General features: G+C 53.9%; 1 protein-coding gene across 2 annotated transcripts; it reads left to right on the forward strand.

Annotated features, from left to right (window-relative positions):
• The first annotated feature begins 8,249 nt into the window (after positions 1-8,249).
• On the forward strand, positions 8,250-11,219 carry LOC103823432 (16 kDa beta-galactoside-binding lectin). 2 transcript variants are annotated; one of them, XM_009098504.4, is made up of 4 exons: positions 8,250-8,600; positions 10,219-10,298; positions 10,421-10,592; positions 11,008-11,219. In XM_009098504.4, exons 1-4 carry the CDS (start codon positions 8,487-8,489, stop codon positions 11,149-11,151), a joined length of 510 nt encoding a protein of 169 aa, XP_009096752.2. In that variant the 5' UTR covers positions 8,250-8,486; the 3' UTR covers positions 11,152-11,219. The 2 variants fall into 2 exon arrangements, with proteins under 2 accessions (XP_009096752.2, XP_018779090.1); XM_018923545.3 differs by having other exon boundaries at positions 8,574-8,688.
• Positions 11,220-13,138: the final 1,919 nt, after the last annotated feature.

Raw genomic sequence — 13,138 nt, forward strand, 5'->3', positions numbered from 1 at the left:
GAGAGAGGACAAGAGGTCCTTGCCAAGCCTTAGTGGGGAGTGATGTTGCTACAGGGATGCAGAGCTGTGCTCCTCCATCCACAAACACTGCACCCTCCTTATCTCCCCAGTGCTTCTCACACTGCCCGGTGATGGTATCTAAAGTGACCCTAGAACAAAACAGGCAGCTGATAAGGAGGGGAGTGATAAGGATGAGGGCAGGGTTTGTCCTCAGAGCCAGGCTGTTTGCAAGCCTGCTAGTGGCCAGGGAAGACAGTGGGGCCAAGGGAGAAGCAGACGCTGCTGTTCGCTTGCAGCCTGCAGGACTGTGCCGAGCTCGGGTGTCACTGACATGTTTTATGAAAAATCCTTTCCTTAGGATTTTTCCCCTCCTGAGAAGCTGAGAGGCCTCAGGAACAAACTGTAAACAATTCTTATCTGCTGCTGTGGAATGCAACGGGGGAATCTCTGATTGGCCTCCTCAGGCTGTTTCCAATTAAGAGCCAATCACAGATCACCTGTCCAGCCGGTCTCGGTCTGGGAGAAGACCTTTGTTTTCAATTCCTATTCTATTCTTAGCTTAGCCTTGTAGTGAAATCCTTTCCTCTATTCTTTTAGTATAGTTTTTACATCTTATATATCATATAATAATAAATCAAGCCTTCTGAAACATGGAGTCAACTTTCTCGTCTCTTCCCTCATCCTGGAACCCTTGTGAACAAGACGACACTCGGGGACAGCAGCAGTCCCTCCCCTGCACCACTGCTGGCTTCCAGACCTGCAGCTCTGCTCTCCCTGTGACTTCACCCCAGGGAAAGCCTGCCTGTCACTGTGGATTGTTTCATATCCTGGCCTGGCCATGCCCCTGGTTCAGCCCATGTGGGCAGGATGGGGAACCAAGCGGGACTCTGTGCTGTCACCCTGGTTTGACACCCAAAGTCACACTGCCTCCTGTGTCTGAGCCAGGCTGGGTCCCTTCCCAGTGTCTGTGCTCATGCCAAGTGCCATCAAGTCACCCCGAAGGCAGGAAGACCTCTGCTGGGCACGTGCTGAATATTCCTGAAGAGTGTAAAATGCAAACACTGGGAGGGGATTAACTCTTGCATAAGAAAACGTGTGTAGAACAGCCTGACACACTAAGAAATAATCTTGTTCTTTTCCTTCTTGCTGTTTAAATACTTAACCTGAGTGTCCAGCTCTGCTTGAGTCCTATCATCAGTGGCAAGGAATGGAAAGCTTGACTCTTCTCTTAACATTCTGCTGGAGGTTTATAAGCCACAAGGCTGTTATGGGTTCTCCCTATCCGAGTGTTGGTCACTACAGTCCACAGGCAAAGGGAAGGGATGTACCAGGGCAGGGTGTGAGCATTTTAGAGGGAAAAGGGAGGGATGAAATGCTCTTGCCAAGGCAGGGAGGCTTCCAGGCAAGTGGCTTTAATAAACAGCATCCCCAGGAGGTCACTGAGCCTGGCAGCCTCGCCTGCAGGTTAAGACGCACAGATGGGCATAGTCAAGGGAAGTTGCACATTTTTCTTTGCATAAACACTGGAACTGGTTTAGTCATATGCTGAGTGGCATACTCAGGGGGAATGCAGAGCCTGAGCTCAGGAGTTATTTGCATGTGATTTGGATTCTTTGTCTGTTTGCTTTATAAGTACAGAGTAGATGATTTAAGCAAACATCTTGCAACTCTGCCCTCTCCAGGGTTTCTCATTGCTGCCTCACAAGAAGCCCAAGGTTGCTATTCCTCATAGTGACTGCCTGTAGATTTCATGTTGGGTGACTTGATAGCTGGTGGATAGCCTGTGCTGGAGACAAGCAGCAGCCAGCCATGGATCTGTCTGTCCATGCAATCAGGCACGGCATGTGGAAAGTCCTACTCCTGCCTGTGGCCAAAGGGGAGGGTGGGTGCAGTGGTGCTTGCCTCGGATTTTGGTATCTTGCAGACTTGGCAGGCATGCCATGGCCCCTGCCTGTCCCCAGGCAGTGGGATTCCGTGCAGCCCAGCTGCCAGGCTGTCCCTCTCTGGGGCTGAGCACGCCCCAGGCACACTCTCCCTTGCCATGGGAGGGCAGAGTGTCCGTGGAGCCTGCCGCCTCTGCTGTCCGCTGCACTGGTGGCTGCACTGGGGCAGCCAGTTGGGTTTGTGCCCTCTCCTGGGCCTGAGGCATGGCTGGGGCTTTGCCATTGCTCACATCCTCCCAATCCTTCCTGTCAGGATGAAAAATGCCCCCTGCCTTTCCTTGCAGGGCTCTGAACCACTGCCTCGTTTCACCACGCTGTGCCAGAATCCTTTTATGAATCCAGCCAGGATCACCACAGCCTTCAGTGGGGTTAGCAGCAGGGTTTCTGATCTGCCCACAGTGCTTGGGAATGATGCTCTTGCTTTCCAGCAGAACTTACTCACCTGCCACTTCTAAATGTATTTCCAAATTTGTGTGTGAATATTTCTAACTGGGGCCTTCCCCTTCACCTATCAGATGAGATGCTGCCCTTTGAAATGGCCCCTCATGAATAATGGGAGACAGCCAAATGACCTTCCTGCACTTGATACTTTTTACAGCTGCTAGACTGTACAAAAGCACATCAGTCTCAAACCTGAGTGCCTCTTTGTTTCTTGCACCTCAACAGCCAGAGAAGTTCAGAGCTGCTTTGTGAACTAAAGGAGTCCTCATGACTCATTTCAGGTAAGCCCTAAACCTGGCTGACAAATCACTGGGGGAGAAGGTGGCAGGAAGGGGAAGGAATTTCTCCCCATGTCTCACCATTTTGATGGCTCTGCAGCGTCTCGTGGCTCAGAATGGACAGTGTTAATGCTCCTTCAAAGACTGTTACATTTTTAATCAGCATGCTCTTTCCAAGGCATTTTCCAAATACTTGCCGACCATTTTCTCTTGCCTAAAATTGAATTCAAGAAACTTGAGCCAGCCTAAATACAATCCCTCCTCACTGTGGGTGGCTCAAAGGAGACCAATTCTGGCACACACATGTTTTTGTGGAAAAGAACTCCAGATGGCTTGAGTTTCTAAGCCATCCTGGCATGCTCTGTGTGCTATGTCAGGCTAGAAAAGAGCTCTGTTAAACCAGTCTAACCTAAGGTTGCTGAAATGCTTTTGTGGACACTGGTCCCACCCTGTCCAAAGTCACTGAGAGGGGTTTTCCTCCACCAATTAGAGCCCCAGAAGAAGAAACTGCTTCACAGTCTTTCAGTCCAAGGAAAATCTCCGCCTTGCAGGTTTTGCAGAATCAGAGCAGCATAAGGAAAATCAAGCCTTGCAATCCTTAGGAGATAAAATAAAAGGACCAACAGATGTGTCTACTGTGTCCTGGATGTGTCTGCTATGACAACATGGATGCAGTCTTGTGGCCTGGAATGCAGCAAATCTTCCAGAAGAGCATTCCAGGTTACTTGGCAAAACCCCAGGAGCTTAAACTTTACGGGTGGCACGATGTGCTAAAAGAAGATTTATGAAGAAGAAACAAAACAAAGGCTAGACTGCCAGCCTGGTGCAGACACCTCCACTCAAGATGAAAACTGCCCAGAAGGCTCGCTCTAGAGATGATCCTTTTTTCACTGACACCTTGTTTCACTCACATGGGGTCCAGACCCAGCTAACCAGCTCTACTGCTGGAGTTACCCTGTGGAAGGCAAGGCAGCTGCACTCCATTTTACCTTTTCTCACCATGTGGACACCTTCAAGGCCTGGACAGGTTTCATTCAGCAGGTGAGGGACAGGAAAATCCATAGGTCCCCATCTTCAGCCCCCCCACAAGTCCCTTTGCAGCTGATCATGAGGTGCCAATCAAACCCAGATTGCTTGGGGCTAGACCACAGGAATATCTAAGGCTGGGGAAGAGCTGCCATCCTGCTGTGACATCCCAGTGAGAAGCGTTCCAGGGTCTGCTCCCTGCTGCAGAAGTTTGCAGTGCAGCCAGAGATGCAAAGTAAACAGCTGTGCTGCTAAGAAAAACGAGTGCTTGGCGCTGCCCGAGTTGAGAGACCTCAAGGAAAACACTGGAAGGGTCACTAACCCGTGGGGTCTGCAAGGAGTTCCCACTGCAACAGCTGCCCAAGAGCTCTGACCCCCAGGGAAAGATGGACCTGGATTCTTAATTTTAGAGCAGCAGGGACATCCAGGGAGGAGCAAATGCAAGCAGCTCCTTTCAGATGGGGCAGTAAACTCTTGAGGAGAGGTGTTTGCCACCCTCACACTTAAAAGGTGAAGGAGGGAGGTGCCAAAGTGAAGTGAGCCCAACAAAACAAAGGCCCAGTTCTCCTAGGTAGTTAACAATTTGCTCTAGTTGAATCTAATCCACTGAGAGATGAGAGAAACACACAGATTATCAGCTTGGGTCAATGTTAATGAGGGAAATAAAATGAGGAGACATACTTTAAATTCCAGTGACACAATCAGCAAACTCCTTTCATCACTTTGTGACAGTCCACGAAGTTCTTTATAATTAACTTAATTTATAATTAACCTGGAATAGAGGTGCTTCCCTTTTAATGCAGGGAAAGCTGGAATCAGGAAGCCCTCAGGGATAAAAACGCTGTAGTGTGGCCACGCAACCCCAGCTGGTATCCAGTGCAGACTGAATCTTCCTGGCACAAACTTCCCTCTGAGGCAGTGCCTTGGGAGCCTGAGTGCCAGCAGGCTCTGGGAGGGCCTCTCACCCTCCTGTCACACTGGACTGGGGCTCCTTGAGTCTTTCAAGAGCAGGCTAAAGCTTCTTCCTGGGAGTCTGGCTCCGTTCCTCTGTGGTATCCAGCTGAGCCCTAGGGTTTCCCCCAAGGATAGCACAGGGCTGGAAGGCACCATGGTGGTGAGAACATTGTTTTAGCCAGCTCTGCAGAAGGGCCCAGGGAAACTCTGTGCAACTAAACTCTTCAGGGGGGGTCATGACTACCCAAGCAAAAAGGCAGAGACTTCTCAGATGAGACAAATTAATGGGCTGTGGTAGCAACAGAGAGAACCAGACACTTCAACAGAAGAAGCAGAGGATTGCTTAAGTTCAAGTCCCCAGATATTGCAAGAGAGAGGACAGCCTGTGAGTGTATATAGAAATGCAATGTATATATCTGTTATGCTGTAACAGAATAATATTTAGGTTGTAAGAGTAACCAGGGGCTATTGCTGAGAACAGAATCCCATCCAGACAGTATTGACACAAATATTCCCTAAAGCCGGCGTGAGAAAAAGATGCAGCCCTTGCCTGATGCACCGAGAATGAACTCACAGAGACAAGAACAAACCTCCCCCAAAGAAAGCAAAAAAACAAACCCTAACCTAAGGCAAACTGCAAGCTTTCTCTCACACTAGGAAAGGGTGAGGGGTTTGACCTGACATTATTCTAGCAGCAGAATCCTTGCATTGGAGCAGCTCTCGCTGCTTGGTCAGTGTCAGTGACTGAGGGGCAGTGGCTGAAGCAGTGGTGCTCCCCCAGGGCAGTGCATGCACAGAACTGCTGTGCTGGCCTCGGGGCTGGATGCCTTCTCCAAAGGAGGAGAAAGCTTCTGCTCTCTCTTTCCACAGCAAGTGGGGGCGCCTCCTCAGCTGCAGCCATGATCCACTCGGGATGTGTCACCCCAGCAACCCCCAGTGAGTGTGGGCTCCGTACACCACAGAGCAGGCAGGGGCAGGGAGGAGCCAGCAGGGCTCCGCAGCCCGGGTCACACCCAGTTCCCTGAGGTAGCCAGCAGCTGGGTGTGCCCGCAGACCTCCCCAAACCACAGGAAAGCCACCTCTAATGACAGCACTGATTAGCCAGGGATACGACTTTGCCAATGGCTAGGGTGTATATTTTCCCACAGGAGAATAAAAAGAGTATCACTCAGCATGCTGCGCCCTTTGCTTCCAAAGCAAATCTGGGACGTTTCTAGGGAGTTGCAAGGAAATCAGACTGGCCAGGTGTCTTTCTTCAGCCTGTGCAAACCAAAAGGTGAATGAAGAGTTTGAGCTGGAGACCTGGTGCTGGGCAGGACCCTGTACCCACAAGCAAGCCTACAAGGCCAAGCACTGGGAGGCCAGCCTTAATTGTCCCCAGAGTCAAAAATTCCTCGGTGCATCATCCTCCTCTGGATGAGCAGGAGATGATTCTTGTCTCCCAGCTTCTGCCAGAGCTGCCAGGCGGGTGCAACACTTGTCCCAAAGCAGGTGGAGAATTGTGATGCCCGAAATAGGAACAACACTTGCACTGTGTGTGCCCTGCTGCTCTCTCTGGGGGCCTGTACTGACTGCAAGCCCTTGTAACAACCCAGGTGGGGCTCACTCGGGCTCTGCTGCCCAGGGTTTCTTCTCAGGACATCCCCTGCTGGATCTGGGGAGTGAGAGGGGCTTGCACAGGGCAGTGCCTCTCCCTTTCTCCCCCAGGCCTTGGAAACACACCCCAAACCTCGGCCTGCCTGCTGTGGGTGCATGGGCACTGAGTCCCTCCCTGCGGGAGGTGCAAGGTGAGCTTTGCTCCGCGTTGTGCAGGGAGGCTGGGATCATCCCTGATGGGCGGGATTGGCCAGTGGGGCCTTGCTCTGCAGCCTGCCCTCTCAAGGGCCACTGTGCCCTCTCTTTTTCTCCCACTTAATCCCAAGAAAGACGCAGGACAGTGAGGCAACTCAGCCTTGTAGCCCCAGAACAAACGCCTTGCTGCTATCACAAGGCTCACGACAAGGAGTGCTTTAAAGACAAAGGCTTTGCTGCTAAACCAACCAGGCTGCCAGAGCAGAGCACTCAAGGAAAACAAACAGAGCAGTCTCCCTGTGTTATTAGAAAGGTAATTCACTGTCTGAAGGGTCAGAGGAGGAAACTTCAGGCCAGAAGAGCAGCTCACATGAAACGCACATTTCGGGAGACAGAGGGCCCAGCACCCTGGGGAGAGGAGAAGTCTCCAGGGATTTCACAGGGCTGAAAGGAAAACAAATAGGCAAACCCAACTGACCAAACAGAATTTGCTCAATCCCTCCCATGTGCCAGTGACCAGGGGAACAACTGCACAGTAACTCGGCTCAGAGAGCAGGCGCCTAAAGCCTGTCTCTAACACGTGATCCTGGCTAACACCGCTGGAGGATGGGGCTAACTTAAGGTGGAATTAGCTGGGATTTCTTCAAACTCTCCATGGAGGGGGCTTGCTCTCAGTGCTCTCATTTGCTGCCTGCATGAACTCCGCTCCCACAGTCAGCCCCTGACTTCTGGATGGCTCCTGTGTGTGCCAGGGAGTTAGCTGGAGGTAAAGGCATGTGCAGGATTTTCCCTACAGCACTTTCAGTCAGCCTTTTGTCCTCTTCTATGCACCCCAGTCACAGGGCTGCAATCTGAGCTTGTGACTTTGTAGTCCAAACGCAGCTCAGCTTTGCTGAAACGCCACGGGAATGTTCTGAAATGGGTGTGGGGGATATCTGGGGCAGGATGCTGTTCCTGTGCCAGCTCTAATGAAGTTCCAGCAGCCTCTTGCAGGGCAGCGTGTTTCCCACCAGCACCCAGCCACAGATTGCTGCTCTGTGTTGTGAGGTGCCCGGTGCAGCCCTCCCAAGAGCGACCTGCAAGCAAATACCTCGCAGGCTGCTCACGGCTCAGCCACCAAGGAGCAGGCTGTGCTCACAGAGCAGCTCTCGCTGCGGGTTTACAGGCAGGATAGGGAAGCTGCGTGTCATTAGCATCACTTCAGGCCTCAGGGAAACTGAGGCACAGAGTCCCGAGGACCCAGCTAAAGCCCACGGTAAAGGTACAAGCCGATCCGGGGACACGGCCCCACCAAGCACTGCAGCCGCCGCCCCTTCACCTGCCTGCCCTGCACAGCCCCTCGGGGCAGTCATGCTCGGTGCTTTCTGGGGGCACAGGGATGGGGAATGGCAGGCGCTGGGCACCCTCGGGGATAGCAGCCTCCTCTCCGTCCTGCCGGCTGCACATAGCCCTGCCCGGCCTCTTCTTCCCCTAACAAAGCATTTCTCTTTTCCCTCCGGAGCCTTTTGCAACTGGAATGGAACCAGCGAGATCGTGCTACTTTTCAAAAGCCGCAGCCTGAATTCTCACATCTACTTAGAGTCCCACACCACCATCCTTAACCTTTTAGGCACTGTCGAAATGCTGACACGGGCTGTACCAAGCCCTCAGAGTTCATTTAACTGCAAGCAGCGAGGCTTTGTACCCAGGGTCTCCCACCAGGCTGGGCTGGGAGAGCACATCCACCCGTACCCACAGAGGCAGCCACTTGGCAGCAGAACACGAGGACTCCCAACCCTGAGTTTAGACACAGATCGCCGAACAAAACCAGCCACCTGGCTCCTGGCACGGAGCAGCGCTCCGGCTCCTGGCATCGGAGCAAACAGGCGCCGCACAGCAGCTAGGAGAGCTTACAGCAAGGACCACGCAGGAGCAAGCAATCTTCTTAAAATCATACACAGGCTGCCTGCAAAGAACAGGATCAAGAGAGGTCTCCCCCTGTAAATGGCCGGGAATCTCGGGCCCCAGCAGCTGCGATTATCCATCCCCTCTGCTCGTCCCCCCCGACCATGTGATGGTCCTGGCCGGGGCGATCAGCTGCCGGAGGCTGGCGCTGCGTCACTCCGTGCCGGGAGAGGGGCTCGGGGCTGCTCCGCCTGCCGGGACCGGTGCCTGCAGCATGGAGAAAGTGAGTGCCGCCTGCGAGCCGGGCCGCTGTGCCAGGCAGCACTGGGATTCTGCCTGGGCTGCCTGTGGGGTCTGGGATGGTGCTAGAGGTAGGCGGAGAGGAGGATTAGCTGGGAGGAAATGCAAAGCTGATGTATGGCTTTGGGAGGAATAGTTTGGGCTGACCAGCCGTATTTCTTCTCCTCTCCTCGAGCAGGTTATCTAAGTGGGGAAGCTGAGGAATGTTTATAGTCTTAAGCACTCTAAAGGTTTGGGTCCGTTTGCAACTCTACAGTTTCCAGACTCTTTTATACTTTTTTTCCTCTTAATCTGTGTATTTTGCTTCTGGAAAAATGCCTTTTGGGTGCAGGAGTGGGTTAACTCTTAATGCAACAGGAGAGGAAAGCAGGCTGGCAGTGTACTCTAACCCACCCCTGCCCCCGCAGCTTTGCTTTCCTCGAAAGACCCCTCCGGGCGCAGCGGGTGCATTCCAGAGCCAGGAGGCAGAGTTAGTGCCGTGGGGATGAGCAGTGCCGTGACTCGAGGAACCCCGAGCTCGGCAGGCTGTGTGTGTGGCAGAGCAGGGAGCAGGCATGAGGGCAAGGATGGCGTCAGGGGGCTGGGGGGCAGCGCCCAAGCAAACTAATTTGCAGTTTGCCTCCCTACCTGGGCCGGCACACGGCTAAGTAGCTCAGTACTGGGCTTGTGCGGCCAGGTTTTGGTAACAGAGGGGGCTACCGGGGCGGCTTCTGTGAGAAGCTGCCAGAGCCTCCCCCGCGCCGGGCAGAGGCAAGGCCAGCGGGCTCCAGGACAGACACGGTGCTGGCCAAGGCCGAGCCCATCAGGGACGGCAGGAGTGGCTCTGAGATAACAGCCTGCAGCCTGCCGTGAAGGCCGTGGCGAGGCAGCTGTCCCTCTGCAGCCCGCGGATGTCAACAGGCAGGCAGAAACCCCCTTGCAGCGCTGGGAGCACTGTGCTGGAGCAGGGGATACCCGAGGGAGGCTGTGACCCCGTGGAAAGGGACTCATGTTGGAGCAGCTGGTGAAGAGCTGGAGCTCACACGGAGGACTCACTACAGGGGAGGACTGTGGGAGGGAGCCACACTGAGCAGGGGAAGACTCCTCTCCTTGAGCATGGCATAAACACCCTTCCCCCTTCCCTGCCTCCCTGTGCCACTGACGAGGAAGAGGAAGAGCCCAGGAAGGAGTGAGGGGAATAGGCATTTTTAAGGCCTATTTTACTTCTCATAATCCTGCTCTGATTTTAATCAGTAATAAATTAATTTATTTTCCCCAAGCTGACTTTGTCTTGCCTGAGACAGTAATCAGTGAGTGGCCTCCCCCTGTCTTTGTTTCAACTCATGTGCCTTTTGTTGTATTTTCTCCCCCCATCCAGTTGTGTCTCAGTGGCTCTGGTGGGTACCAGCCAGGGCCAACCCACCACAGGTCCTTGTCACCTGAGGCTACTCTGGGGAGTGGGAGACCCCCGTGGCTGCTGGGACAGGCAGGTGGCCTGACTCAGCCCTTCCTCTAGCACAAATCTCATGTTTGGGCGTGCCAGAGCTGCTGTGTGCCCTGGCCCAAGCAGGATTGGAAGCCTTGCCTTGGGATAGACTAACTCCTGTGGTTTGGCCCTGCAGGGACTGGTTGTTACTCAGCTGGATGTTGAGCCTGGTGAGTGCATCAAGGTCAAAGGGAAGATCCAGTCTGATGCCAAAGGGTGAGTGAGGTGGCGAATGGATTGATGGGGGGAAGCCAGAGCTCCTGCTGTGTTCAGCTCGTCAGCACTGGCAGCTGGAGCTGCTGCACTGGCACCCCTCTGCACTGGCTGTGTTTGCCCAGGTTTGCTGTGAACGTGGGGAAGGACAGCAACACCCTCATGCTGCATTTCAACCCTCGCTTTGACTGCCACGGGGATGTCAACACCATCGTGTGCAATTCCAAGGAGGATGGCGTGTGGGGGGAGGAGGACAGGAAGGCCGAGTTCCCCTTCCAGCATGGTGACAAGATTGAGGTGAGGCCCCAGGGGTGTGCACAAGGCCCAGCACTGAGGGGCCAAGGGCACAGCTTTTTAATGCTGCCCTGGGCGGTGCAGAAGGGGCAAGTGTGGAAAGGGGAAGGAGCCCCAGGGGAAGAGCCAAGAAGTGTCTAGAGCTGCAATGCCCAAGTCAGTGCTCAGTGCCCCACTGGGGGCCAGGCTGTGCACCTCAGAGCAGTAACAGCACTGAGGTCAGACTTAGACTGGGTCTGTCTCATCCCACAGCTGCAGAAGGGAGGAGGCTGAGCTGCTGAGCATGGCCTTGGCAGCAGCAGCCACCTCGCCTGTCCTGCGCCCAGACTGGAGGTAGTGGGAGTGAGCAAAGCCTGGGAACTGTGACGTGTCAGATTCATTCCTTCCTCCTTTCCTTCCCTCTCATGGCTCTCCACAGATATGCATCTCCTTCGATCAAACTGAGGCCACGGTGAAGCTGCCCGAGGCAGAGTTCAAGTTCCCCAATCGGCTGGGCATGGAGAAAATTGAATACCTGGCTGTGGAGGGTGACTTCAAAGTCAAAGCCATTAAGTTCAGCTAACAGCTATAGCTTGGCTTGTTTTGTTTTCTGCCCCCTGTGTAGTGAAATAAACCAAAACTTGCAATGGCTGCTTCCTCTGCTGTGTCCTGCTCTAATCTGCTTGCTCCTGTGTGTGCTGCGGGGGGTGGGCAGGGAGGGGATGTGTATCCAGCCATTTTCCTCCTTACACTGTGGCCTTGCAGCTGGTACTGAGCTAGACACGAGCCTGGCAAAGCCTGACTGCCCGAGTGAAGCTGCCTTAGTAGTAGCTGCTCCACTCACCGTGCTGGCTCCACTGTGTGCTCCCTGTCTGGCTCCTCAGGTGTAGCACTAGTCCCGGCAGGAAGGAGTGTGTGTTGGCTGTTCACTGTGCCATCCCTGACCACCGAGTGCTGCTCCCTGCTGGGCACGGGGGACTGGCAGGGAACTCGGGGCATGGCTTGTGCTCTTGCCAAGAGCTTTGCTTTCCCAGAACGTGCTCAGCAGTTCTGTGCACTGCAGGCTGGCACTGGTGTACCGGAGGAGCAGTGAGGAGTAGGCAGGCTGGGAACAAGATGTGGAAGGAAAGGTGAAGCCTGGCAGAAAGCTTAGGCCCGACTGGAGAAAGTCCAGGCTGTCCCTGGTGCTCATGACTTGAGGTGTGGACACTGCCAGAGACAGGATCAGGCACAGTCAGGTATGGGTGACAAACCCTGTGGCAGCCTGTGGGTCAGTGTCTGGAACATTTCCCTGCTTACAGGGCTGTATCCAACAGAGTTACCAGGGGCATTTAATCCTGAGTGCACTGAACACAACTGACTGCAGCTAGGCAGACCAAGAAGGAAAAAAGCTTGGTAAAGAGTCTCTTGTGCTTACAACCTCTGTGCTCATGCAATGCCTTGGAGTGTGTCTGCTGCCGCTCTTTCCCCACAGCCTGCTGGGACTGCTGTGGCACTGGAGGACCCACGGAAGGTAAGGAAGCCCTGCATGCTGTGTGGAATGGGGAGCCTGGGCAGGTTGGCTCTGTGGCTGTGTGACCGTGCTGCCAGTGTGGCTCAGGCAGCAGCAGCCCATGCAGGTGAGGCCTCCTTAGGCAAAGGCTGCTCCGGTGCTGGAATGTGATCCCTGCTGGCTAATCTAGGCACAGCTGCTCCTCCAACAGCTGAGCCAGCCTGGGTAGGGCCATGGCCCTCTGTGGAGTATTTGAGCCATCCCAGGCTCTTTGTGGGGAGGCTGACAGGCTGCCTTCATGCCAGCAGCACTGTCCCTCCTGCACTGCAGCAGCTGCTCAGAGCTGGGCACCCCCAGGGGAGAGGGCACAGATAATGGAGGGATTCATTCCTGCCCTACACCTACTGCATCATTTATGGCACAGGAAGCTAAGTGTTGAGAGGCTTGGGTGTGTTTATTAGGGAAGGCTAAAGACAAGTCCTGCTGGTGCTTTGCCTTGTCAGGTAAGGCTTGGGATTTTTGTGTTGTGCAGGGTATTTGGGGTGGGGAGTTGGGGAAGAGAGAGCACTTTTTGCCTTGCTTCTCCCTTTGTCACATAACCTGGCTGAAGGTAAGATCAGTCAGGTGTGTGACAATGGAAAGGTACAACAGCCCTGACATAGCAGGGGCAGAGGAGAGCTTAGAGCTCTGTGAGTGTCTCTGTTCCTGGCTGCCCTGGTCAGGTGAGGTCTGTGTGCCTCAGAACCGACAAGAATAAAGCTAATCCCATTTTTTGCCCTTAAGCTGGCAGTCCTGATTGCCAGGGAGGTTACCCACAAGTGTTCCTGACTGCGGTGCTCAGGGCACAAACCGTGCCTTCCTGGGGCCAAGCCCCTCCTGGCCTTCCCACAAGAAATAATTAGCTTTATCCTGCTTCTGAGCACTGGCAGTTAGCACTGGGGAGACCATAAAACAGGAGAAAGGGGAGGAAGGAAGCATCCCTTTGCCAGCATTTCCTGCTGCTTTGAGTCTTTGCTCCCGTGTCCAGGGGCTATAAATAATCCTGTTCCTTTAGGGGACACCAGGAAATGCAGAGTGC

The sequence above is a fragment of the Serinus canaria genome, chromosome 4 (genome assembly GCF_022539315.1).
Source record: "Serinus canaria isolate serCan28SL12 chromosome 4, serCan2020, whole genome shotgun sequence".
Classification (NCBI taxonomy): Eukaryota; Metazoa; Chordata; class Aves; order Passeriformes; family Fringillidae; genus Serinus; species Serinus canaria.